Below are 26616 nucleotides of genomic sequence, written 5' to 3' on the forward strand. Positions count from 1 at the left end.
GCTCAGTCTGGCCAACAGAACAAAGGACTTCTGGGGAATTCTATTCTAAATTTAGTTTAAATTGTTTACGTTGGAACTAGAATTATATTTTTGTGATGGTAATGCAAAGACAGATTATCCTGGGCATGGTGTCATGGTAACAGTTACATTCTTACTAAATAAGAGACCAAAGAAACAGAAATGTACACACTGTTTATAATTACTTGCAAGTAAGTTTCAATATTCTACCAACTGAAATGGAGATGAATGCTGACAAAATTAAGAAAACCACAGCCTTTTTAGTGCAGTTGATGGTGAATTAAAAAAAAAGAAAACCTTCGACATGTATTTCTTTCCTTTGCTGCCCATCATCCATCAATTTTAGAAGACCTTGAGCCTAAATGCCTGAAAGTGTTACTAGTTGTTTATTAAAGGAGAGCTCTAATTTTTTTTGAATTTTATTCCAAATCAATGGGAGATCTTTAATCAAGATGTTTAAAGAACAGAGTACTGAAACATCTGCTTTTGCATGTCTAACGATGGTACCCGAAGCTATTGTGCAGAAAATAAAGGAAATGTATTGTAAAAGGGAAGAAAGGATTAAACCAGAGAGCAAAGGCTCCGTGGCACACAAGATTTAATTTTAAAATTCTGTAGTGAGCTTTGGACTTCCTCAGTTTGTGGGAAGAAACTTTCCATTGGATAAGTTCATATTCTGTACAGAAATGAGATGAAATTGGGAAAACCTATGATTCATGACATCTAAGCTTGCCAAAGCATTCAAAAATCACAACTACAGTTTCTTTGTAGAGTTGCATCTAGTAAAAGTATTTGTGGAAGAAAGCCCCTTTGAATGAAGGCATAAAGGCACCACATGTGAAAATATCTGGGCTAAAATAAGCAGATAAGCATAGAGTCGGGCTTGAGAACAGCCCCCCTTGGCACAACTTGCTCAGTGTGTGTTGGCACCTGAGCATCTGCCCCAGCCCCATTTTCTTAAATAAATATGTTCTAGTCCAAGAGAAGGGTCGACTGAAGGTGCTAATTTACATTTATTAACTGTAACACTTGAAGGCGAAGAGTTCAGCAATTATATGGAACAATTAAAAATAGTAAGACCAGGCAAGAAGAAAAAGTCATTCTCCAGGAAAATGTTCCGGACACATCCAAGACAGACACGGATCAGAGCCCATGGACTTGTACCCAGTTTATGCTGCTTACGTCCTTTTTCAGTGTTCAGCTTGGTAACATGAAAACTTATTTTGCCTTCATGTATACGGGTGGATATATATACTTAAAGATGTAACTATTTTTAAAAACAATTGTATTACTAAAACTCCTTTCTAACTCCATCGCGGTAATATGGCCAAGCTGTTATGGGTTTGTATGCATATAGAGAGAGTTAAATACATCAATATTTAGAAAATAGCTTTGCATGAGAACTGCTTTATGAATGCACTGCTATGATACAGCTATTTGGTTCTTTGAAGCCACCTGATTTGTGGGGCTTCCTTTCAGCGGCCGCAGGAAGCTGGTGTGCCCATCAGACTTGATTTCTCAGATGCTCCGGGGTGGGGAGAGGGCCCAGCACCCCGTTGGACTTCATACACATCTACAGAGCTGCGTCCTGAAACTGTCATGTGGCCTCACACCATGCCTTCCTGTGCCCTTCTCTGCACTTGGGGACCAAGTTCTACCCACCAAGGAAAACCCACTCAACAGCTTTGTCTCTGCCCCAGGCCTCCCGACGCTGGGGCTGGAGGGAGACCTGGATGCCCATGTCTGAGCCTTCAGCATCCCCTACACCTGTTATCTGTGGAGGGTTCAAGACTCTACTGGGCTCTCAGGAACTTGAGCTTGACAGAAGGGCTGCATGAATAGTCAGAGAGTTGTGCCCATGGTACAGATGAACAAACTGAGGCACAGATATGACACCGGGGGCTCTGGAGGTGGAGGAAGGGGCAGTGAGCCCAGAGACACAGGCAACCTCTCAAAGGTGGAAAAAGCAAGGAACGGATTCTCCCCTGGAGCCTCCAGAAAGGACACAGCCCTACCAGCACCTTGACTATAGCCCAGTGTGACTGATGTGGAACACCGAACCTACAGAACTACACAACAGTAAATTTGTGTCGTTTTTAAGCCACGAGGTTTATGTTAATATATTACAGCAGCCAAGGAAATCTCATCCAGGGGGCAAGGCTTCACCCTACCCGGAAAATCAGGGACTGCTTCCCAAGCCACATGCCGAGACCTCTGAAGTCAGCTTGAATCTGATCAGTTCAGCACACACCGTCCTCTGTCCCACAGTCTGTGTCTGCTCAAGATGGACTTACTGACTTCTTAAGACTTTTTTTCTCCAAGATTTTATTTATTTATTTGACACACACACACACACACACACACACACAGCACAAGTAGGGAGAGTGGCAGGCAGATGGAGAGGAAGAAGCAGACTCCCCGCTGAGCAGGGAGCCCGACACAGGGCTCGATCCCAGGCCCCTGGAATCATGACTGAAGCTGAAGGCAGACGCTTAACTGACTGGGCTACCCATGCACCCCAAGACTCATTTATTTATTTGAGAAAGAACATGAGCGGGAGGGGCAGAGGGAGAGGGAGAGAGAATATCAGGCAGACCCTGTGCTGAGTATAGAGCATAACATGGGGCTCCATCCCAGGACCCTGAGATCATGATCATGACCTGAGCTAAACCCAGAATTGGAGGCTCAACAGACTATACCATGCAGGTGCCCAAGCTAGGCTTATTTCTAAAGGGTTTGTCTTTGCCACCTGCTGTCTGTGTTTATAGCAAGTTGGACAGAAAGAAGAGACCTTCCTTCACCACTTCTTAGTTGTATCTCTGATATTTGCCTGGCACATAGTAGGTGCTCAGTAAACAGCACTATGGACATAGTAATATTCGATCTTATTTGTTAAAAACTTAGAGATGACACCAGGCAGTTCTACCAGAGAAGATGAGTCTATAATTTCTATGTGCTACTTTCTGAGTTCTCTGTACATTTTAACATTGACATTGTTACTTGGGAGACTACTGTCTTCCACAAGGAGGGCTTCTTGGAATTCATTCCAGTTCCAACAGTGAGGTGGTAATAAAGGCATTTGAAATACAGACACAGAGATTAAAGAATCACAGCTCAGTCAAATAACAAGATGCTATTGTCAAGCCACAAATAACCTAGCCAGTTATTGGCCTTCTGAAATCTGGTAAGCCATCCTGGGGAGGTCTGTCTGATTTTTATCAATCAGAATTTGTAAATGGAAGCTGGTCAGAGCCCACACAGAACACTTGGGAGGCTGTATCCAGCCTCTACATATTTCCTGTGGCCTTGAAATAAAGAAAGAGCTTCTGGAAACTTCCCAGGCTAGTCCAGACACTCTCCTCCTTTTCTTCTGGAAAAGCAACTCAACCTGGAATATAGTCTCTTAAATGGATTTAGAATTAGGATTCCTTCCTTCCTTCCTTCCTTCCTTTCTTTCTTTCTCTCTTTCTTTTTAAAATATTTTATTTATTTATTTGACACAGAGAGACGAGAACTCACAAGCAGGGGGAGCAACAGAGGGAGAGGGAGAAGCAGGCTCCCCACTGAAGGGACCCCGATGTTGGGCTCAATCCCAGCACCCTGGGATCATGACCGGAGTCTTTGGCAGTGCTCAACCAACTGAGCCACTCAGGGACCCCAGAATTAAGTTTCAAAAAAACACACACTTAAAGAAAGCCAAAAATTCTGCTAATACTTAGTTATAAAGGAAAGCTTTTTTTTTTTTAAGATTTTATTTATTTATTTGACAGAGAGAGAGATCACAAGTAGGCAGAGAGGCAGGCAGAGAGAGAGGGGGAAGCAGGCTCCCTGCTGAGCAGAGAGCCCGATGCAGGACTTGATCCCAGGACCCTGAGATCATGACCTGACATGAAGGCAGAGGCTTAACCCACTGAGCCACCCAGGCACCCCAGTTTGTTTTTTTCTAAGAGACGTGGCTCTCCTCTTACATCTCGCTCTCACAAGAGGGGGGAAAAAAAAGGTGGTCATTTACTTACCCAGGAAAGGAAAGAATTCACAGCTTCAGCTGACTTTCCCAATGACGAGAGCAGCCCTCAGAGGTATGTTCTGCACTGAGAAGCCCCGTGGAAATGCTGCGGCCTTGAATTATACAACCTCCTCTCCGATGAGGTCACTGGAGGGATTGCCGAAAAGGAAGAAGCAAGCTGGGGTTTAAAAGGAAAACTGCTCTGCATTTGGGGGGCTGGCAGGAATTCTGCTCCCACACCTCCTCACATTGGCGACATCTGGGGAAGCCCGGACAGCCCAGGAGTGCTATGTTGGCCAACATGCACTTAAAATGCATCCCGGCCTCCTTCTGAGCCCCCGTGAGCCTCCGTGGACACTGAGTGATGACAGCCCCATTGACCACGGGGTCCTTCCTGCCTGAGGTTTTGCAACAGCTTTCCTTAAATGCCTCCTTCTGAATTTCGGCCCTGAAGGATCCATGGCCAAGAACCCGTTAGTGTGGAGCCCACTAAACAAACAGTGAGCTAGGAAAAATTTGACTCAGGCGGGGTCCGGAGTTGAGTAAGAGCAGATGCACTTTCCCTAATCTTCCCGGGCGGCTCCGAGGCCCATTCTTCAATGCACATTGCATCTGTCAACTTGAACTACTCAAGACCTCGTGTTCACTCCGTAAGACACGTCTGGCTTTCTTTGAGGGTCAAGTTTCAAGAGCCTTTAACTGCAGTGCTCCATATCCGCCCTCTTAGAAAATTAAGACATTTCAGAGTCCTTCCCTAAACGCAGGAGAACGCATCCATGTCAGGGCTTAAATTCTGGCGTCTGGAAAGGGGATCCCCAAATCTCAGGGTCCCAGCCCTCCACACTCCTTAGCCTGCCTCTTGGGTGCTCCATGTCCCCTTGGGACGTTACCTTGAACCCAGCCTCTCTGGAGCAGAACATGTCCCCTTTGTCTTCAGAATCTGGTCTTCTCTCTTTCCTTTCTCTGTACTGACACCTCGGTGGGGACAATATGCACTTTAGAATTTTCTAGCAGTTTTCTAATATGCTAGACGTATTAAAGTCATGGGAGCAGAAGACAAAGAAGAAGATGATTCCAAGATTCAGTAGCCTCTGGAGTTTATCTTTGGGAAGGCCGCCTCCCATCAGGGAAGACTTGGGACTTTTTTTTTTTTTTTTTTAGTAACGTGGGTGTTAGGTGAGTGTCGGACATCGTTTGGGGGAGATTTTCATCAGAGAGAGGCTCCAAGTCCCATTTCTTCCTGATTAGTGATGAGGATTGGGGTCTCCCCAGAAAAACCCTTTCTGGAAAGCTGCTGCTTTTTCCTCTCCCTTCCATATGCGTTGAGACTGGACTGTATCTGTTCTTATGGGATGCCTTCCTGTCCAGGCCCTGAGATCAGGTCTCAGGGTCCGACCCTGGCCCTGCACACGTGGGGGCAGGGGATGGCACGGACAAGGGGACGGTGTGTGGTAGGGCCCCGTGACTCATTTGCTAGAGGCTGGCTGAGCTGGGGTTTGGGAGATAACTCCGTGGCAGCCTTGCCAAAGCCATGGGGCCTGGCCCGGGGGTGAGATGGAATGTTCTCTAAAGAAAATGGATGTTCCCACTGTTGCTCACTCCGAGTGGGAAATGGGAAGTGGGTCTTGGTCCCAGGGAGGGGAGAGTCTCCTTCTACTCCTGGGGCGGTGGGGAGAGGGGGCCTGGATTCTGGGAGGCTGAGGACAGGGAGAGTGAACCCCAAGCCTGTGGGAAGAGGGGCTCGATTTCCCAGGACTGAAGGTAGGATGAGGGAACCTCCCATCTAGGAAGGGGTACAGACCCCTGTAATGTGGAGGATGGGGGAACCCTGGAGTGGGATGAGGGTCCTCTGTGTCCTGGGGGATGTGGGGGGCATGTGTGGGGAGAACAGGGCAACAAAGAGGCACAAAGAGGTGGCTGGCAGGGTTCCCAGGACTGCCGTCTGCGAACAGAGGACAGCCTGTCTGGCTTGGTGGGACACGTCCTCCCTCTTGGGGACTGTCCCTGAGGCGAGTGCTGGGACTCTGGGCAGCTGTGTCTCCTGAGCTCCGGGTGGGCTTGGGCTTCGATGCATATTCAGGGAAGGTGGGGTGGAGTTTGAGGGACTTGGGGACTCATGGGTCACAGTCCCCACTGTGACATACACAGTTCTCCAGTTGCTAAACCCCGGAGCCACCCTATGTCCTCTCCTAGTCACATGGAGCAGCTTCTGCGAGGACATTTCATTGGGAACATCTCTCCAGGTAACTTCTAGAACCCAAGCGTACTCAGGGCTCCTGCTCGGCCACCACAGTCACACGTGCGGTCCCTACTATTAACTCTACTTGCAGACACAGGAAAGAAGCCAAAGCTGGGCACCTTCTGACCTGAACCAAAGGCTCATCGAGCTCTCTGTCCCCTCTGTCCAAGCCTTCCTTCTGTCATCAGTGTTAGTCTCTCATGCCGCAGACACGTCTACGACACGGAATTCCCACCAAATCTTGCTTTCTCCCTCTCGTCCTTCTGTCAATGCCTGTGTTAGATTGCTATTCCAGAGCACTGGATTTTGTCATTCCAGAGGACTACACCCCAGTCCCTGGGAATTCACAGACTCCACAGTCCTGCTTGTAACACCCAGAGCCACTTCCCGACGCTGGGGCTTCTGATGCGGCCGAGCGGTGATTGGCAGGCTCCCTGGTGCTTCCGGACTTGTCTTCCTGTGGGCATTTGCTGGCAATGGTCTCTCCTCCCCTACTTGTCTGCTTTGTGTCCCTCCATCATTCAAGGCCCGCTGTAGCCCCTTGCTCCTGGATGAGCACGGGTCTGTGTGTTCCTCCTTGTATTCTGCAAATACGGAGGGAGTGCCTGCCTCCCTGGTGCCCAGGGAGGGCTGGGTGGAAGGGGACAGAGAGAAACCTCAGCATGTCCCTGGGTCTGCTCATGTTCCGGCGGATCCAGCAGGTGGTCAAGCTCACGTTGGCGGGCAGGGGTATAAACGCCGTTACAGAAGAGCCTACGGTGGGCACACAGAGTGTGTGGGCATGGAGTGGTCCAGCTGGAGGCATCTGGGTGGAAGGGAGGTAAAAATACAATCCTAAAGTTTGTGGGTTTCCCAAAGCGCAAACCCCTGGAAATTGACAGGGTGCCAGTTACAGGCTTGAGAAGGTCCCAGGCAGCTCTGAGCACTGTGTTGGCCTGAGCTGATGGCCGTTTGGAAGTGAAGGGCTCTGGGCACTTGGCAGAAAGCACTCTGCTGGGCCAGGGGTTCCAAAGACCAGGAAGGTGTAAAAGTAGCCTCATTAATCCCTGTGACAGCTTTGCTCTGGGAGAGGCTGTCTCACCTGGATGGGACGAGGAGGGTGGCTCGGCTGACCCTCCTGTGAGAGGAGTCGGGAGAAGCCCCTGAGCTAACACAGCTGGGCCCTAGAGCACACTGGGCCCGGGAGGGTGTGACCGGGGATGCTCAGCCACATTCTGCTTTGTTCTAAAGCCTTAATCTGACCACGTTGTGTCTCTGCTGGAAATTCTCACTGCTCCTGTCTCAGGCACAGGAATGGACTAAGACTTGTCCGTGACACAGCCTGCCACCTTTTCTGGGTGTCATGGTCATGGTCCCCACCTGCTCCTCCATTGACTTTCCTGGTCCCCTTGCTCTATTTTGAACATGTCATATCTCTCCCACCTCAGGGCCTCTGCACTGGTCGTTCCCTGTGCCTGGAGCACACGTCTCTTAGATGGCTCCATGCCTCAGGTCTCCTGTTCCTTATACCCCGCCCCCCTTATCAGAGAGCCCTTCTCTGAAATAACCTCTCCCCCCCTCCCCAGCTTCCCTGTTTGTTATAACCGTTATCCTCACCTGGATACGTGGTTTGGTTTTTACTTCTTGTGTCTCATGCTAGAGCATGAGCTCCACCGGGCAAGGGTTTATCTCTTTTGATTGGAGTCATCGTCCAACCTCTTACAACAGACCTCAATAAATATTTGCTGAATGAATTCACAACCCTATTCATTTCTATATCAGAGTATCCATAGTTTGTCTCTGGCTCAACAAGCAGTCCTGAAACCCTTGAGGGCACCGCGTCCCTTGTGGGCACTGGGAAGACACAGATGAACAAATTCCTTTCCATGGCCCCTTGAGGGACTCTGGGTCCCTCTGAGGACAAAGACACACAGTGACTGCACAGAGTGGAATGCAGAATGACAGCAAAGACCCAAGGGTCTGTCTGAGGATGAGGACCTAAAGAGTTTAATTCTGCTTGAGGCTGAGTCTGGAAAGAATTATGGTGGAGGGATATTTGAGCTGGGTTTTGAGAGATTAATAGGAGTCAGAAGGCAGGCGAGCTGAAGAAAGCATTGTAGGAGGAAGGCTCCGCATGCATACGTATAAGGCATGTTTGTGGAAGGCTTCCTTGGAACTTGGAGCCGGAAAGCCCAGGCTCAAGCCTCAGACCGCGTTTACTCATTCTTTCTGGGTACCATTCAGGCCCTGTGTGGGTGTATCCTCAAATGCTCTTGCTTTGGTACCACAAAGAGAATTAAACAGTTTCAGATCAGACTGAGGAGTTCTCTGACAACACAGATAGTCCCCTCCATCCCGCTATTGGGGAGAGGATGCTGGGGGACCCTGGCTGTCCCGGGGAGCTCCTGACCCAGTTTGTTCATCTGGGAGTGAATGTGCCCTGCCTATTTCGTGAGCTGTTGTGAAGATCAAATAGATCCTTGGAAAAATGTCGATATTGAGTTGACTTTGTGTCAAATGGACGCTTCTCCAGTCTTATGACCTTTCTCTGGGGTCAGAAATTGCCCATATGGAAAACCCCTTACATCATTTTTGAATCAACAGAGATGCCTAAATGGTCCGTGTGTACAGCAACAAAAAACGGGGGGCATGAAATCAGATTAGTTTCCCGAGGAAACCAGTAGCGCTCGTGTGTCTTTAAGAGAGACGGGTTGATGCTGTAGGCATGTGTCTTTCACAGAAATCATGCCAATCCTATGATCAGAAATGCTTCCACAACCTGGGTAGAGGGGAACTGACATGCTGAAGAGAACGTCCACCTTTTCTTGAAGACTTGGGAGCACCCATGGCTGCCCCAGTCCTCATGGTGGCTACGCACATGTGACAGAGACAGATAAGATGAAGACCCATGTGAAAGGCCTAACTGGGGTTCTCCAGCGGGCACTGGGATCAGAGAAGATGCCTCAGAAGAGAGCTAACATTTCAGAGTTACTGGCAAAGATGTGTCTCAGGGCTCTCCAGAGAAACTGAACCAAGAGGATGTCTACCTATTCCTACCTATCTGCCTGTCTATCTGTCTATCATTCTATCATTCTATCTATCTACCTATCATCTATCCATCAAGATGTTTATTTCAGGGAGTTAGTTCACGTGCTTGCAGGGGCTGGCTGGTCAGAACCCACAGGGCAGACCAGAGAACCAGAAACACAGGTAGGAGCTCATGCTGCAGTCTCAAGACAGAATTTCTTCTTCTCTGGAAACATCAGTGTTTGTTCTGAAGTCCCAGGAGGGCCCACATGAGGCCCACCCCCATTATGGAAGGCCAGTTCCTTTACTGAAGTCGGCTGATGGCGGACATTCACCACATCTACAAATGACCTTCTCGGCAACACCTGGATTCATGTTTGATTGAATAACCGGGTGCTGGAGCCCAGTGAAGCTGACATTGAAGACTCACTGTCACAGATAGCATTTAGAGCTGTGACTCTGGCTCGGATTAATAAGGGGGTCCATGTAGATGAGAGGAGGGGTTAGGGTTGAAGCTTGAGGAACCCCAACATTTAAACGTCAGATGGAAAAGGAGATATGGGACAAGGAGAGTAGAAAGAGCAGCCAGTGGAGTACAGGTTCTGTGCCAATCAAGTCTGGGAGACCCTGGGTTAGACCAAGCCGAGAGGAGTATGCCTCCTTCCTGCAGGACTTCTCAGGGCCTTTAATACATGTCTGTGCAATGGGCAGGCCCATGAGGAAGATGCAGTAGTTGCAGTTCTGAGACTTATTGGACCAATCAGGAGCTAGGTTTTGTTTTTGTTCTATTAGTTTTTGTTGGTTTGTTTGTTTTTGAGAAACTTTGGGAAAAATCTGCAATAGTAAATAATGACACTGAAATAGCCTGAGGATTAGAAGGTGAGCTCTGCTGTTCTGGGAGAGCAGGATTGAAGAGCTTTCAGACAGTTGACAGGGTGGGGCTGCCAAGGGGAGAGGACCAGTTCTCACAATGACAGTCCTGTTCTTCTGTGTGGAGTGCGAGGACAGGGCTCAGGATGCCCCGGAAGGCCATGCGGCCGTCAGGATGCCAGGGTCTCAGAACGTCATCGTTCTCTGCGGGGACAAGTGCTTTGGGGAAAAATCTGATTTGGAAGCAAGGCCTGGGTCTTCATGTCTGCTCTGGAATACACGGGGGAGGGGGGCATATCTGGGCTGCGGAGCTCGAATCTCAGCTCCCTCACTGCCGGGTCAGGGGAACTGGAACCCCTTTCTCCACCTCCTCCTGAAGCCTTGGTTCCTTAGTCTGTGAGGAGGGTCCCTTGTCCAAGTTTGGGGATCAGATGAGCCACGGGGGGGACGCCGCTGGCCCCTGGTCAGCAACCGACTGCAGCTGGCCTCATATTGCTTTGCTCTTGCGCAAGGAGGGGTTATGTAAGCCGTCCTCCGTCTTGGCCAGGACCCCGGAGAGGAAACAGGCAGACGTGGCTGGCCCACTGAGTGGGCCTTGGAAAATGATTCAGCATGGAGGGGGCAGCCAGAGGAGCCTCAGCCCTGTCTTGGGTCACCTTGTGGGGCTGTCCATAAACAACCTCCCACTGTGGGGAGCTTTGTGCCCGGGCTGCCTGGAAGCCAGCAGCCAGGCCCTGTGGCCTCTTCTTAGCCTGGCCTGAGATGCCCGGAATCAGCCTGCCTTTGGGGTTGAGGGAAATAAGAGGGGGATCAGGGTGGTCCTGGTCCTGGGCCAGTGGGTCTGTGATGCACATGCTCTTGGGGCTCAGGTTGGCTCCTAACATCTTGGGATCTCGGGAAAGGCCTCAGGATCCTCCTTTTGGAAAACTCTCTGAGGTTCTGTATGATGGTCTATCCCACTCTTTCTTTAGGGAAACTTCTGTCACCAGTTAGCTCGTCAGCCTTCAGGAGTCCCAAAGAAAGCCCATGGCGGACTTCCATACTTCTGCACTGCTGCGGGCAGGGGTCTCTGGGCTGTGGCAGGGAGCAGGCCCTCAGAACCAGTAGAACAGCTCTAGCCATCTTGGATTGCCGCAGCAAAGCATCACAGATGGAGTGGGTAGGGAGGGGGCTTAAAGTAGTGGAAATTTACTCTCTCACAGTTCAGGAGGCCAGAAGTCCAAGACTGAGGTGTCCATAGGGCCCATTCCTCCTGGAGGGTCTGAGGAGGAGTCTTTTCAATGCATCTTTCTTGGCTTCTGGAAGTTCCAGAGAATCTTTTTTTTTTTTTTTAATTTAAAAAAAATTTAATTTCTTTTCAGTGTAACAGAATTCATTGTTTATGCACCACACCCAGTGCTCCATGCAATCTGTGCCCTCCATAATACCCACCACCAGGGTCCCCCAACCTCCCACTCCCACCGCCCCTTCAAAACCCTCAGATTTTTTTCAGAGTCCATGGTCTCTCATGGTTCACCTCCCCTTCCAATTTCCCTCAACTCCCTTCTCCTCTCCATCTCCCCATATCCTCCGTGTTATTTCTTATGCTCCACAAATAAGTGAAACCATATGATAACTGACTCTCTCTGCTTGACTCATTTCACTCAGCATAATCTCTTCCAGTCCCGTCTATGTTGCTACAAAAGTTGGGTATTCGTCCTTTCTGATGGAGGCATAATACTCCATAGTGTATATGGACCACATCTTCCTTATCCATTCGTCTGTTGAAGGGCATCTTGTTTCTTTTCATAGTTTGGCGACCAAGGCCATTGCTGCTATGAACACTGGGGTACAGATGGCCCTTCTTTTCACTACATCTGTATCTTTGGGGTAAATACCCAGTAGTGCAATTTCAGGGTCACAGGGAAGCTCTATTTTTAATTTCTTGAGGAATCTCCACACTGTTCTCCAAATTGGCTGCACCAACATGCATTCCTACCAACAGAGTAAGAGGGTTCCCCTTTCTCCACATCCTCTCCAACACATGTTGTTTCCTGTCTTGCTAATTTTGGCCATGCTAACTGGTGTAAGGTGGTATTCTAACTGTCTCAATGTGGTTTTAATTTGAATCTCCCTGATGGCTACTGATGATGAACATTTTTTCATGTGTCTGATAGCCATTTGTATGTCTTCATTGGAGAAGTGTCTGTTCATGCCTTCTGACCATTTTTTGACATGATTATCTGTTTTGAGTGTGTTGAGTTTGAGAAGTTCTTTATAGATCCTGGATATCAGCCTTTTGTTTGTACTGTCATTTGCAAATATCTTCTCCCATTCCATGGGTTACCTCTTTGTTTTGTTGACTGTTTCCTTTGTTGTGAAGAAGCTTTTGATCTTGATGAAGTCCCAAAAGTTCATTTTCACTTTTGTTTCCCTTGCCTTTGGAGACATATCTTGAAAGAAGTTGCTGTGGCTGATATCGAAGAGGTTACTGCCTATGTTCCCCTCTATGATTCTGATGGATTTCCAGGGAATCTTTGGTGTTCCTTGGCTTTTGGGAGCCGCACTCCTGCCTACATCTCCTGATGGCCTCTGTGTCCCTGTGTGCCTCTTCTCTTCTTATGAGGACCCATCTCATTGGACATGAGGCCCACCTTGATCCAGTATTACCCCATCCTTATTTAATGATTTAGGTGAAGATCTTATTCCCAAGTAAGTTCATCTTCTGAGGTCCTATGTGAATGTGCACTTGAGAAGGGAGGGAACCCTCTTTAGGTCACCAGAACACTTAGATCTGTCTTACTCTTTCAAAGCACCTGGATCCTCATTTTATAGACAAGAAAACAGAAACTCAGAGAACTTAACTGGCTTTGTCCAAATTCCCACAGCCAGGAGTGGCAGAGCTGGACTGGGGACCAGGATCTTGGCTCCAAGCCTGGGGTGGTCCCTGTCATGTTGGCTCTGCACTTTATAGTTTATGGAACCCTCTTTTCAGAGTCACTTGCTCTGGGTAAGACAGGCATACTTATTGGGTTATCTGCCCATTTTACAGATGATGAAATGGAAGCCAAAGGCCATGGAGGGGGTGGTTTGCCAAGATCACATGGTGAGTTAGTGGCATGGTAGGGACTCAAGCACTGGCCTCCAAAGGTCTTCCCCTACAATTAAATCTTACATCTCGGTGTAAGCCTGATGAAAGGAGCCAACCATAAAAGGCACATGGTGTGTGATTCTGTCCATATGAAATGTCCAGAAATCGCAAGTCTAGAGATAGAAGGGAGGTTAGTGGCTCCCAACGGTGTGGGGAGGGCGGGATGGGGGATTTCACTTTGCAGTGATGAATGTGTTCTGGAATCAGAGAACAGTGACCATTGCACAGCTGTGAGAATAAACTGAAAGCCACTGGAATGGGTCAACTGTCTGGCCTGTGAATCATAGCTAGTAAAGCTGCTCCAGAGAATGTCTCTGGGTCAGGCGTAAGCCGCCAGTCCCTGGGGAGGCCATCCTGCCAGAGGCCAGTACTCACAGGCCGACAAGATGTGGTCTGTTGATGAGGGCAGACACAGCCCCAGCACTGCCTCAGGAGTTCTTCACGCACAAAGGCACCTTGAGGGCTTTCCTGGTGACAAGATTCCTAACCCCTGCTTAAGGCTCAAGCCTGCCAAGACCAGGTGGGCTTCCTGACCCCCTTCCTGAGGAACTGGGTAGCCTTAGCAAGTCATTTCCTTGCTGGGTCTCAGTTCCCACATCAGGAACCGATGAGCACCTGCCTCCCTGAGTGGTCATGAAGGTCAAGTCTGAAAAGGGGTCAGCAGAGTCATGGGACCATTTGACCTCAGCCAAAAACCAACCAACAAAGCATGAGGCTTTGAGCCAATGCCATTGCACAACCATGACCTCCTTGTTCTCCCTAGATGCCCGTATCCTCCAGGGCTGGATGAGAGGTCAGAACTATGTGATGCTTTATAATGGGCTCAAGGGCTGAGTGACAAGGAGACAGCAGAGCACACTGCTGGAGGCTGCCAGTCGAGGCTTCAGCTTCCAAACCATGAAGACAGCGTTAGTGGCTTCATACATCGATGGTAGCCCCCATCACTAGCATTCGGTCCCGCCAGGTCACAGGAGATCAGTTTGCATCTCTGCACCAGATCCTTACCCACTCGGCCCAGGGGCAAACTCAAGCTGGGCGGCCACCTGGGCTTCTTCCCATCATACCAGCTTGCTAGGGCCATGGAGGGCCCAGAGCGGAGAGGCCGCTTGTATTGCCTGGCTGGGAGGAGGGCAGCAAGGCTCTCCCAGCCTGTTTCCACCTGCCCAGAGCCCTGCCCACAGTTGTAGCCTGATGGCTTCTTCCGGAGTGTAGACTTCCTCGAGGCAGGCTCCCATCTGTGAACCAAGTCCTTGAAGGAGTGAGCGCCCTAGGGCAACTGTCGGCCACTTTCTCCAAGCTCAGAGCTGCTGGGGGAGGAGGTTTGCCACCTGAGTGGGAAGGGTAAGCACTGGAGTGGGGAATGGAATCTGCCGGACTCCTTCTAGTTGTGGCTGCTAGGGCCAGAGGTAGAGAATGAGTCAGGAGGTAGAGAGAGGGAAAGAGACAAGTCAGGGCGGGCTCATGATGGGTCTTGCATACCACATTATGGAAGAGGAACTTTATCCCAAGAGTGCTGGGACACTATTGCAGGATTTCTCATTAGAGACTGTGGTCATCACTCTCCCCATCTTCCTCACAGCCGTCATCACCATCATGGCGGCTCTCATGGCTCCCGTGCCAACTCTATACCAGGCACTGTGCTAAACACTCTCTTTGTGAATCCTATTAAAAGTTCTATGGGGTAGGGGTGCCTGGGTGACTCAGTGGGTTAAAGTCTCTGCCTTCGGCTCAGGTCATGATCCCAGGGTCCTGGGATCGAACCCCGCATTGGGCTCTCTCCGCAGCGGAGAGCCTACTTCCTCCTCTCTCTCTGCCTGCCTCTCTGCCTACTTGTGATCTCTATCTCTCTGTCAAATAAATAAATAAAATCTTAAAAGAAAAAGTCCTATGGGGCAGATCCCATTATTATGTCCACTTCACAGATAAGAACATGGAGACTCAGAAACAGTAAGTGAAACGTTCAAGATCACACAACTAAGTCCTGGACAGAAGCAGAAGTGGAATCCAGGTCTGCCTGATTCCAAAGTCTTGGCTCCTAAACGTTGGTCTTTGGGGTTATAGCCCCTCTCCAGTGGTGTTTGCATTAGAACATGTCATTTACTGCTGAGCAAAGAATAAGAATTAGCAGATAGTGGTGGTCGGAATCAGAGATGGGGAGAGCAGTAACAGAAGGTGGTTTGAAAAGGGAAGAAGCAGATAGGAAACTCCACCCAGGAAACCCTTAGGCGGAATCTAAAAAGACGTGTTGATCCACTGGGAGGAAGGAATGAAGGAGAGGGTGCCTTTACTAATGAGCCCCACGTTTCTGGCATGGGTGGTTGGAGGGGTAGACGGAGGAGGGCCATTTCTGTAGACACAGAATACACGTTTTCTTTAATGAGTCAGAGAGTGAATGAATACATGAATAATGAAGAGGTCCCCCCAAATGAAGTAGATAATGAGTTCCCCATTACCGAGATTATGTGAACAGTGGATAGACAACTGCTTAATCTACACATTGTAGAAGACACTCCTGATTTGAAGAGGAGGTCCAATGGAAGGTACTCAATAAATATATTGCACGCATGAGTGATTGAATCGCTGCCATCCCTATGAATCTAGGTCCTCATGGGGTCCTACCAGCACCTGCTGGGAGCTTGGTGATGAGTTACCACTGCAGGGATGTAGGAGGGGGAAAGTACCAAACCCTCTTAAATCTTCTTACATTTCTGATTCAGTATATTTTTAAGCCTACATTTTAATATATATTAGAAAGTTTACATATTGGGTATGTGTAGTAAAAATTCCTTTACTTAGAAAGATACACAATCAGAAGCTCGGACACCACCGTTCTGAAGGACAGAAGCCCTAAAATAGGTTGAGTGGAATTAATGACCTGTCTCTCCTCTGCCCAAGGCTTCTGCCTGCCTGTTGCAATGTCCTCACAACACTCAGGGGTTCCGGAGTTGTAATAAATGAAAAATCTCTGCAAAAAACTCCTTGTCCATTTATTAAGCTATATGGAAAAGACACGTGTTTACACTTTTCATCCATTTCCCATTGTTTGTGAAATGCTCCCTCTTTACAATGTAACAGCTCTTTGGGTCTTTCGTGGGACAGATGGTCTTTATCACAGTGTCCACACAACCCACAGAGTGGCTGCCCTCTCACAGACTGATTGCTCCACAGACCATGAGAGGGCCCTTGAGTGACCATTAGGGTTCCAGGGCTGTGACGTGGCTCTGCTCAGAGAAGACCTTTAGACCATCGCACGCCAGCTGGTGGACAAGCAGTACACATTAGCAAAACCTCTTTTTTATTTCACAATATGTGCACCTATGTACATGCACCTGTATATGCAACCTAACCCGTTGCTACTTCTTATTGAACTGTTTTCTTTCTCCAACCACAAGTGTGTATGCGTACTGGGACAGAGAGGTGTGTGTGTGGCAGGGGAGCAAAGGCTGGGAATCTTTTTAACGTTTTTGTTTTAAAATCTAGAGCGGGCTTGATGAGGATTTATGAGCGGTTTGACATCCAAAATTTCCCGGTCCCCTTTTGAGTTTCCATCTTCTCCAGAGAAAGTCAGCTAAAAGTATCCATTTATTTTGTTGAGCGAATGAGTGCCGCTCAGTGTTCTGTACCTTACTATCCTGGTAGCTCCTGAAACCCACGGCCACGGAGCTGACCCTCCCTGCCTTGGTTCTCCGCCACTTGATGTCAGAACCTGGGTGGTGCGTTCTCCAAACTCCCCATGGAGCCTGGCACGGTGCTGCCCCAGGAAGCAGACTGTGAAACGTGGGAAAAGAGAAAGGAATCCTCCCTGGAGGACCTGGGGCTTGGGGATAGGGCTGTCTTCTAAGGCTCTGGCCAAGGAGGCTGGTCCAGCTTCCTGGGGCTTGAGCCCCGCCCCACGCATCACCCCGCCCACCGCCGCCCCGCCCAGCGAGGACTGAGCCCCGCCCCTCCGCAGTGCCCGCTGCTGGCCTCTTGGGCGAGGGCGTTCTCCCTTCTCTGTTCAACAGTGGACCAGCTGTTCCGTTGCTCATCACATGGGTCCCTCCCCAGGGCCTCCTCACCGTTCACACCCACCCGGACCTAGCCAGCCTTCCTGACCCAGGGCTGCTGCCGGCACCCATGATCCGCTCAGCTCTCTAGGGGAGCTCTGTCCCAGGACCAGTGCTCTGGGGTCAGTGACCTTTATGCCAAATCATTGGTCTGCTGCCCTCGAGGGGCCCCCATGAGGCCACCTTCAAATAAACCACTGCTTGGTGGCCTTGGTGGCTGAGACAGGGACCAGGGTAGGCAGACCTGGGCTCCTCCCGACAGCTGCCCACCCCCAGTGAGGGTCAGAGCATGGGGACTCCCTGGGTACGCTCACCCAGACATCTCTCGGGCTCATCAGAATACAAATCCTGAACGGGGTGGCCTGCCCCTGAAATGCTTGTGCGTGTATGCTGGGGGGGGTGGCGGGGACACAGTATGGAAGGAAGGGTGGAAGGTAGTTAACATTATCGAGCACCTGCCGCGTGGTTGGCACTGATGGTGCTTTACACAACCATGAGCGACGAAGCTGTGACTTGACAATAAATTTACTTCCGTTCTGTGTGCGTAAGAAAGCCACACGTTTACATAGCACCTTTCCTTCCTTCGAAGTACCTCTATGCCTGTTGACTCGTGCAATCTTCACAACACCCTGCTGTTGCAGGGGCAGGGGCAAGGAGATGTGCCACCCGTTATGGGCTGGGGGCGGCCGGTTCGTCGCCCCTCCCCTCGGCACTACCCCACAGCACCTTGCTTGACCATGTCCAGTGGCAGAACAGCCTTCCGGTGGTTGCTAGAGTTCAATCATCCCCGTCTGCGTTTGTAAGTTCCTTCAAGGCAGAGATGATTCTCTTTTTCTTCCCTTTTACTGCTGGGGCTCAATGTTGCACCGCCAGCAAGTGACTACTAAGTGTTTACTGAGTTCTTTGTTGGCACAGACCACTTTGTCCGTGGACAGGGGAAGTGATGGGATCCTTGTCTCTGGGTTCTCACCAGGGATCCCTCACAGTTCAACCTTCATTAACCTGAGCAACAGCCTCCAGAGTCCCCGAGCTCGGCAGATTGGAGAGACCTAAGGCAAAACCCCAGCCAGGTCCAGCCTGTGCACTCAGCCGTGGCACCAGAGCCGGGGGGCCGCTCTCCTGAAGGTCCGGGCTGCCGTGCTGCGGCAGGGCGGGACACACAGGGGAGGGAAGCTCAGTCACTCCTGTCCCTGTCCCCAGGCCCCCTCCACTCCCGGAGGGTGCACACTGGCCCAGGGGTGGCAGCAGATGAGAACAATAATACTGTCGTGTGTATGGAGCCCTTGGCCATGTGTGAGGCCCCCCCATCCTCCCGGCCTGGCTTGCTGCAGCCATGGAGCTTCTGGGTTTTCCTAGAGACACCGACTTCCTGCCCAAGGTTACAGCCGTGGTACGCCTTCCCTTCCTTCCTGGACATATCCTGAAGCACCCCTCTGCCTCCGTCCCAGCACCTAGGAGCAGGGGTCCCGGCAGCGTCCCCCTCACTGGCTGTTCCCCGCCCAGTCAGGCAGTTTGTGAATCTGGCGCTCCACAGAGATGGAGGTCCGGAGCGTGCCCATGGAGTTCTCCATCTTGTTGGGCTCCGGCATGCAGCCCCCTTTCTGGCACAGTCCCCAGAACACCTCCCGGGACTTCTTGCGGAAGCGCTTGCCCACGATCACGTACACCAGTGGGTTGAGGCAGCTGTTGCTGTAGGCCACGTAGGAGGCGATCTGCGTGAAGACGTCGATCACGTGCTCATCCCAGCAGCCGGACAGGATGTCCAGGCGCAGCAGCGTGTCCAGCACGGTGCTGATCTGGAAGGGCAGCCAGCAGACGACGAACAGCAGCAGCACGGCCAGGACCAGCACCGTGGCCTTCCTCTCCGTCTGGATCTCCTTGAACTTCTGCATCTCGTTGTTCCGGAGCACCTGCATGATCTGCACCGTGCAGAAGGTGATGACGGCCAAGGGCAACAGGAAGCCCACGAAGTTCAGGAGGATGTTGGTGAACAATTCCCAGGTGCGGGACGGGTAGATGATGACGCAGGCTGTGACGTTGTGGCCCTCGTCCCGATACTCCTTCATGGTCCGGAAGGCCAGCATGGGCGAGCTCAGCAGCAGCGTGCATCCCCAGATCACCAGGCTGTAGAGCTTGGCCCAGCGCACCCCGCGCATCCGGCCCATGGACATGGTCTTCACCAAGGCCAGGTAGCGGTCGATGCTGACCAGCATGAGGAAGGAGATGCTGCTGTAGAGGTTCATGTAGAGCATGGTGTTCACCACGCGGCAGAGGACCTCCCCAAAGAGCCAGTCGAAGTTGTTGGCGATGGTGATGGCCCAGAAGGGCAGCCCGCAGGCCAGGATCAGGTCCGCCACAGCCAGGTTGCCCAGGTAGATCTCGGCCACGGTGCAGCTGGTCTTGTGCAGGCAGAAGATGCTGAGGACAAAGATGTTCTCGAGGGCCGCCAGCACGAACAGCACCCAGAGGAAGGGGGCCTGGATGGTGTTGAGCCAGTTCCACCAGTCGGAGAAGGCGCAGGTGCTGGGCACCGTCCCGTTGAGAGCCGGCAGGAGGACTTGCGAGGTGATGTTGAGCATTTCCGTGCTGAAAGAAAGTGGAAAAGAGGCTGTTACACCTCTAGTCACAAGAGGCAGGAGAAACAGCTGACGCAGAAGGAGGAGGGGCTCAGCAAGCAGCTTCCAGAAGCCAGGTCAGGAGCGGCACTCAGGGCCTTTCTGCCACACGCTCAGAGACTCGGGTCCGGCCATCCCTGACGCCCTGGGGTCTTTGAAAGGTGCCCCGTGTCCTTGGGCGAGGCTGAGAGGTCGTGGTCTTCACCTTGGTGCTGCACTGGGATGTTTCCTCGGCCAGCGTCCATCACCAGCACGGACCATCGCAGTCTTGGACCCTGGAGTTCCTCGACGCCTCCATGATAGGAGGATCCACGCACATTCCTTCCTTATCACACGGGCCCCTCCCGAGGGAGCTGGTCATCTTTTAGATTCTCATGGCCTGGTCACGGTGAGTAATTGATTAGAGGAGATAAATGGTATCATGCCAGACTGGGAGGATCCAGCCTGGCTCCGAGACCACAGCCCGTGTGCCCACACCCTGTCTCCTCTGGAAGAGGGAAGCTTTGTGCTTCCGGAACCCCCATCAGCAAGGAGTTGATAATAATAAGAGCTTGCATGTTGGAAAGGGAGGGCAGGGACTTTGGAACCAAGCAGTCCTCCTGGTTCAAATCCCGGCTCATTCATTAACTGTGTGACCTTGGGTAGGTCGAAACCTCTCTGAACCTCAATGACCTACCTCGTAAAATGGGAACAACATAATCTACTTGTCAGGGTTTTGGTGGGAATCCAAGACAATTGGCAAAAAGCCCCAACCTCGGTATTTGGTTTGATAAGTGTGAATAACTATTTTTGTGAACCACCAGCAACACTTGGCTTGCTCCTGTGTTAGTGATTTTATCATTAACCCACTGGTTCCTCTTTCACTCTTGGGTGAGACTCAGACCGCGGAGCTGTTCATTTTCTAGAAGTGTCACTGTCAAGGCTAATTCATCTCTACCTTCAGCAAAGAGGCATGGGGCTTGGACACATATGGGTTCCAATCCTAGCTGTGTGGCCTTGGGCAAATCACTTGACCTCTCTGAGCTTCCATTTCATTTCCTTTGGAGTAGAGTATTACTCTCTTCTTGACTTGCTTTGCTTGGCTGTGGCAAGGCTCGAATCGAAGAGTGAATATGAAGACACGTTGCAGGCAGAAAGCCCAACCCAGACGGCAGGACTGAGTGGACGTTTTCCCAGTGCCCTAAGTGGTGGGGGAGGGAAGGTGGCCCTAGGCGGGCTCTTCCTAGAAGGGCAATTCTTTCCTGGGTAGGCTTATGGGGCAGGGGTTGAGCCACAACTTATGGGAAAGAATCTGCTGTTCACCTTGGGATTTCCTAGGAAAACCCTCCCTCTTACTTCCAGGAGTAGCTGGCTGGTTTTCAGTGGCCAGACTGGGCATCTCTGACTGACTTACTTACTCATCGATGCGTTTGTCTTTCCCTTTTTATTTAAAAAAATTTATTTATTTAACACAGAGAGATAGAGAGAGAGAGAGAGATATCACAAGTAGGCAGAGAGGCAGGCAGAGAGAGGGAGAGAGAGGGTGAAACAGGCTCCCTGCTGAGCAGAGAGCCCGATGCAGGGCTCGATCCCAGGACCCTGAGATCATGACCTGAGGTGAAGGGAGAGGCTTAACCCACTGAGCCACCCAGGTGCCCACATTTATCTTTTAAATGTGCCTCAAGCCTCTTCTCTGTGGAAGCCAGGAGCCAGTACCACGTGTCCCCTGCCCTGTCCACGCTCCCAAGTGTGACAAATGCCGTGGGGTGGAAGGAAGGGCACAGGGCACAGAACTGGGGGGGGGGCGTGGAGAAGGTTGGAGGTGATTCTGGAACTTGGTGTCCCAGGAGGAGGGCCATGTCAATGCACAGCAAGAAGGAACAGCGTTATACGGTGACAGATGGTGGCTGCGCTTGGGGTGAGCAGAGCGTAATGTGCCGAGAGCTTGGATCACTGTGTTGTACACCCATGACCACGGTAGCATTGTGTGTCAACTGAACTCCGATGAGAAAGTTAAAAAAACAAAAACAACAACAAAGGGGAGGGGACGGACCAGGCAGAGGGAGCAGCTTGAGCGGAGGTGCAGAGCGGAGAAGCCTCTGGCATGTTCTGGAAGGCAGACTAGATGTTGGCCAGGGAGGCGGGAAGTGGCCCGAGATGGGATGAATAAGGGAAAAAGGACATTCATCTCTGGCTGCTAAGAAACCGAGGCTTTGTCCCCGAGGGCTTTAAGGAGGGAGCGACGGAACAGAAAAAACACTCTAGAAATTCTAGACCCTTCTGGTGAAGTGGTGGCTTTAGGATATCCCAAAATTTTGTGCCACCCTTCCCTTCAAAGGGTAGAGTCTAGTTCCTCTTTCGGGGAACGTGGCCAGACTTGGTGACTTGCTTCCCACCCACAGTGGCAGTGACAGTGTGTGACTCCCACAGCCAGTCCCGAACATGCGCGATGCAGGGCACAGCGGGTTCAGCGTCTGACTCTGAGTTTCGGCTCAGGTCGTGATCTCAGGGTCACGAGATCGAGCCCCGTGTCGGGCTCCCTGCTTGGCACGGAGTCTGCTTGAGATTCTCTCTCCCTCTGTCTTTAGTCCTCTCCGCCACATGCCCCCCTCACCCCTGGACTCTCTCTCTTTCTCTCAAATAAATAAATCTTTTTAGAAAACCCATGGTGCTGCTTCCTCCTCTGCCTCTTGGGTCTCTTGCTGAGGGGGAGACCGGCTGCCGCGTTGGGAGGGGGCACAAGCAGCCACGTGGAGAGGAACCCCCTTGCCACTTGGAAGCGGATCCTCTGGTCCCAGGTAAGCCTTTGGTTGACGCCGGCCCCCAGCCTTTGAGTGGTCTAGAGGAGGCCCAGTCGAGGCGCCAGACATCAGGGAACTGAGACAAGCTGTCCCCGCCGGGTCTTAAGTTCCTGACCCTTGCAAACTGGGTAGCTCTGGAAGTAAGGTCTACCCTGGGATGCCTCCCTGGTCCAGCCTTTGGTCCTGTCTCTGCAGCTACAGAAAACCCACTTCCTTGGTGCCCCAAGCTAGAAGAGCTGACTCTTGGGGTCTGGCTCTCTGAGGCTGAAATCGCCAGCAGCGGCTTGTTCATTTCCCAGCAATACAGTCCCCGGCCACTGGGATGGCCCCGGCCCCTAGTTGGCTCTGAGAAGCCACAGATTCATCCAAGGTGGCCTGGGGAGTGTGTAATTGGGAGTTACGAGCCCCGAGGCTATTTGGTCATCTGCAGAGTAGGCTGTGCTCCCGCATGGGGCTGGGGGGCCGGACTGGGCCCTTCTCCCCTTTCTTGGGCCAACTCTGCCAGCTGAGAACCAACCCTCCTTTCCTCTGCTTCCACTCAGGATCGGCTTTCCCTACATCCTCTCTTTAGGGTGGCTTGGCCTTCTACCAGATGTCAGACATGTGTTGGAAACTTCCCGTCTCCATGGTGACCGGGAACTTCGCGTCTCTGTCTGATTCCTTGGGTGTTGACATCAGGGTGTCTCCCCATTTCCAAGTTCATTTGGGATAGCTCACACGTGACCACTGGTACTGTGTCCTTGTCCTGCATCTTTGTGCTCTGACAAACCCCACAGAGCACCCGCTCTGTCTGCTCCCACCAGGCCCATGGGGATTTGAATATCGGCCACGCCAGCCCCCTAGAGTTTTCGTCTGTGGATTCAACATCCCTTGTCACTTCAGTTGTTGTCCAGGAGATGGGGGTCAGGTTCTCCAGGCCTTTTCCAGGCTGCCTGGCCCTCCCTTATAAGGAGTATGTCAAGGAAGTCTTTTGACTTACCTTAAAGAGGCCGTGGTAGGCACAGGGTCCTCATGAAAAGACAGGAACATTGATCTTTTCCAGGTGGAGAACATCTTGACTCAGTGTGGGACGAGAGGGAGGCTCCTGGGCTGACCAGCGGAGAAAGGACAGTTAGATGGTGGCTGGGGACCATAAAACACGCATTCTCTCCACCAGGGGAGGGAAATGGAGTCCTTCACTTAACAAATGTTTATTAAGCAGCTACTGCATACGGGTGCTAGGGACCTAATGGTACAATGTCCCGTCGTCCAGGATCGTACAGTCCAATGGAGAAGCTAGGTGTTCCTGAATTAGTCCCTAATTAACTGAAAACTGACATAAATGCTATGAAATAAAGGTTCCATGACAGAATGTAACATGGAGTCCTAAACCAGCCTGCTCTGGGGGATAAATGGGTATTTATTTTGAGACCTGAAGGTATGTAGAAGGAAACTGGGTAAAAGGATGTTGGTAGAGAGGAGGATGTCTGGGTGGAAGGAACAGCAGGTGTAAAGGTCCTGAGGCAGGAAGAAACTTGCTGTGGACATGTGTCAGGCCCTGGTGGCTGTTGGGGGAAGGAGGGGAGGAGATTGTGGCAGGGGCAGTCCGGAGGCAGGGAGACATTTGTCTAGGAGCCGGATGACGGAGACTGGAGAGGAGGAATCCCAGGGATGTTTAGAAAGGCTGTAAGGCTGGCCAGGGAGAGGCTGGGGATGAGGACGAGCAGCGTGTCAAGGACGCCCCTCCCTACCCACCACAGAGGCTGCCATCTCCTATGGAGGGAAGAGGCGGAGGGGGCTTCCCCATCTCACGCGACCTCTTGCTCCTGTCCCGGAAGCGTGGGACTAGCCGGGAGCCCGGGTGCCCGTGCGTGTGAGTGCATGCGGCCACGGGTCTGCCCAGCCCCAGGTTCCAGCCACTTCTTAGCAAGAGCAGCCTGTGCAAAGGGCAGGCAAATGGGCTTCCAGAAGCCCGCTGTCTGAATTCAGCTGGGGTGGAGGGTGGAGCTAGGGCAGCGGACAGTTCAGGAAATACAGACACGTTAGAAAAAGAAGGGAGTGAGTTGGTAAGTGGGAAGCAGGCAGAAGACACTTAGTTCACATCTGAAGAAGGTTTAGCAGAACCCCTAAGCTGAGCTGAGGCCAAGATTTAGAACTTTCCAGAGGAGGAACGGGCTGCAACCCCCTGCAGGGAGGGGGATTGAGGGAAGGCAAGACAGGCCTCATAGATTGCCTTTTTGGGGAGCCCCTTCCTGGCCCCTAAGAAGAAAATTCGCCTGGAGGTGAGAGGTCATGTGCTTGAGTCGTTCACTCCCCCATGCTGGCTAGGGAGAAAGCGCCCGGCGACCTTCCTCTGCCCGGGGCTCCCTCTCCTGCTGAGCGACCTCAGCCCGCCTGCAGGCCGTTGGGGATCTGGCCGGCTGACCCTAACTGCTCCCGTTTTCAAAACAAAGCCCGAGGCTTCTCTGTCTCCAGCAGGTCCCAGAAAGGGATTTCAAGTCCAGAAAAGTTGGTGGCGTGGAGGACGGTTGCGTGTTGTTTCTGTCTCTCTGCTTTGGAGGTGCCCAGCCGAGGGGAGGACTGCGGGGTCCTCCCGAGTGGGGCTGCGGGCTGCTCCCCACCCCTCTCCCTGCAGCCCACCCCCAGCCCCAGGGGACCCCTTCCGTGGACTTGGCCAGCGGGAGCACGGGCAGGACATGGAGGGAGGGAGAGCATGAAGATGGGGCATCGCCCCATTTCCCTGCCTCGGTCCCTCCAGGGGCTGAGGTCACAGCTCCTCTGAGGGGCCCCTTCCACCTCCCTGGCCAGGATTCCGGAGATGACAACCTCCACCATCTCATCTTCCTCGGTTCTGGGCAAGGGGCGGGGACCACCGCCGGGGCCTTGGCTCTGCTAGCCCTGAGGTTCCACAGCATCCACACTGTAAGCAGACCCCCTGTCCAAAATCTCTCCATATTGGGGGCACCTGGGTGGTTCAGTCGGTAGGCGTCGGCCTGCAGCTCAGGTCATGATCCCAGAGTCCTGGAATCGAGTCCCACATCCGGCTCCCTGCTCAGTGGGAAGCCTGCTTCTCCCTCTCCCGTCCCCCTGCTTGTGTTACTTCTCTCCCTGCCTCTCTCTTTGCTAACTAAATAAATCTTCTTTTTTTTTTTTTAAAAAGAAAGAAACCTCTCCATATTGCCCAGTGTGAATGTGCCTTCTCTGTCCTCCTGGGACCCTGTGGGGATTATAAAATCTGATGTCAGATGTCAGAGAGGGATTGGAAGGAATGTGGAAGGGAGTGTGGCTCTGGGGCACATTGGCTCCGGGGAGGGGGGTGGTCAGGAGTGTGGCCCTCATTCTCTGTCACCCGGAAGGAGCTCCCTTGTCCCTCCAGTCCCCCTCCCGGCCTCAGGACTGTCCTGGTCAGTCTCCACCAACCCCACCCCACAGGCCAGAGCAACGAGGGGGGAGGGGGTGACTCTGAAGATGGGCTTCCCCCTTGTGTCTCACACCGATGCTTCGTAAGGAACATCCAATGTCCTGATTCATTTGTTCTCCATCTGCCTCAGAATTCAGGCCAAAAAGACTCGCTTCAAAAATATTTCCTTTCGTTGAATCACAGGAATCCTAGCTGTCCCTGCTGCCAGGAGTAAATGCCATGTGAGTCTCAGAGGGAGACCCTTGTGGCTTCCCAGGAACCCGCGTCTCAGGGGTTCTGAGTCTGGGGTCACCCCGAAATGCACAGCGTCCCTTTCTCAGAGGCCAACCTTCCCCTGGGCTGGAGCCCCCAACCTCACAGACCCCTCCGGGCAGCATCCTGTGGCTGCGCGAGACCCAGGACGAACTGCCCGCGGCGAGGGGTGTGGGCCGGACGGTGGGGAGCCCTGGAGCATGTGGTCACCCCTCCTGACGGGCCGGTCCCCACGGGGCCCATGTGGCTTCAAC

General features: G+C 51.8%; 1 protein-coding gene across 6 annotated transcripts in view; it reads right to left on the minus strand.

Moving 5' to 3' along the window:
• The window catches only part of BDKRB2 (bradykinin receptor B2), a 52349-nt gene that overhangs the window by 4170 nt on the left and 21563 nt on the right, over positions 1-26616 (minus strand). The window contains exons 1-2 of one of the 6 annotated variants that reach the window (XM_044229920.1): positions 23690-23751; positions 4035-4171 (exon numbers count right to left, since the gene is read on the minus strand). Coding sequence is in view for 4 of the 6 variants with exons in the window: in XM_044229915.1 (XP_044085850.1) it covers positions 18797-19901; positions 23690-23763 (1179 nt within the window). In the remaining 2 variants the exon portion in view is untranslated. Of the gene's footprint in view, positions 1-4034; positions 5193-17824; positions 20310-23689; positions 23800-26616 lie in introns of those variants that run through there. The other 5 variants (XM_044229915.1, XM_044229914.1, XM_044229918.1 and 2 more) reach the window with 5 other exon arrangements.

Source organism: Neovison vison, chromosome 13, assembly GCF_020171115.1.
Source record: "Neovison vison isolate M4711 chromosome 13, ASM_NN_V1, whole genome shotgun sequence".
Taxonomy (NCBI): domain Eukaryota; kingdom Metazoa; phylum Chordata; class Mammalia; order Carnivora; family Mustelidae; genus Neogale; species Neogale vison.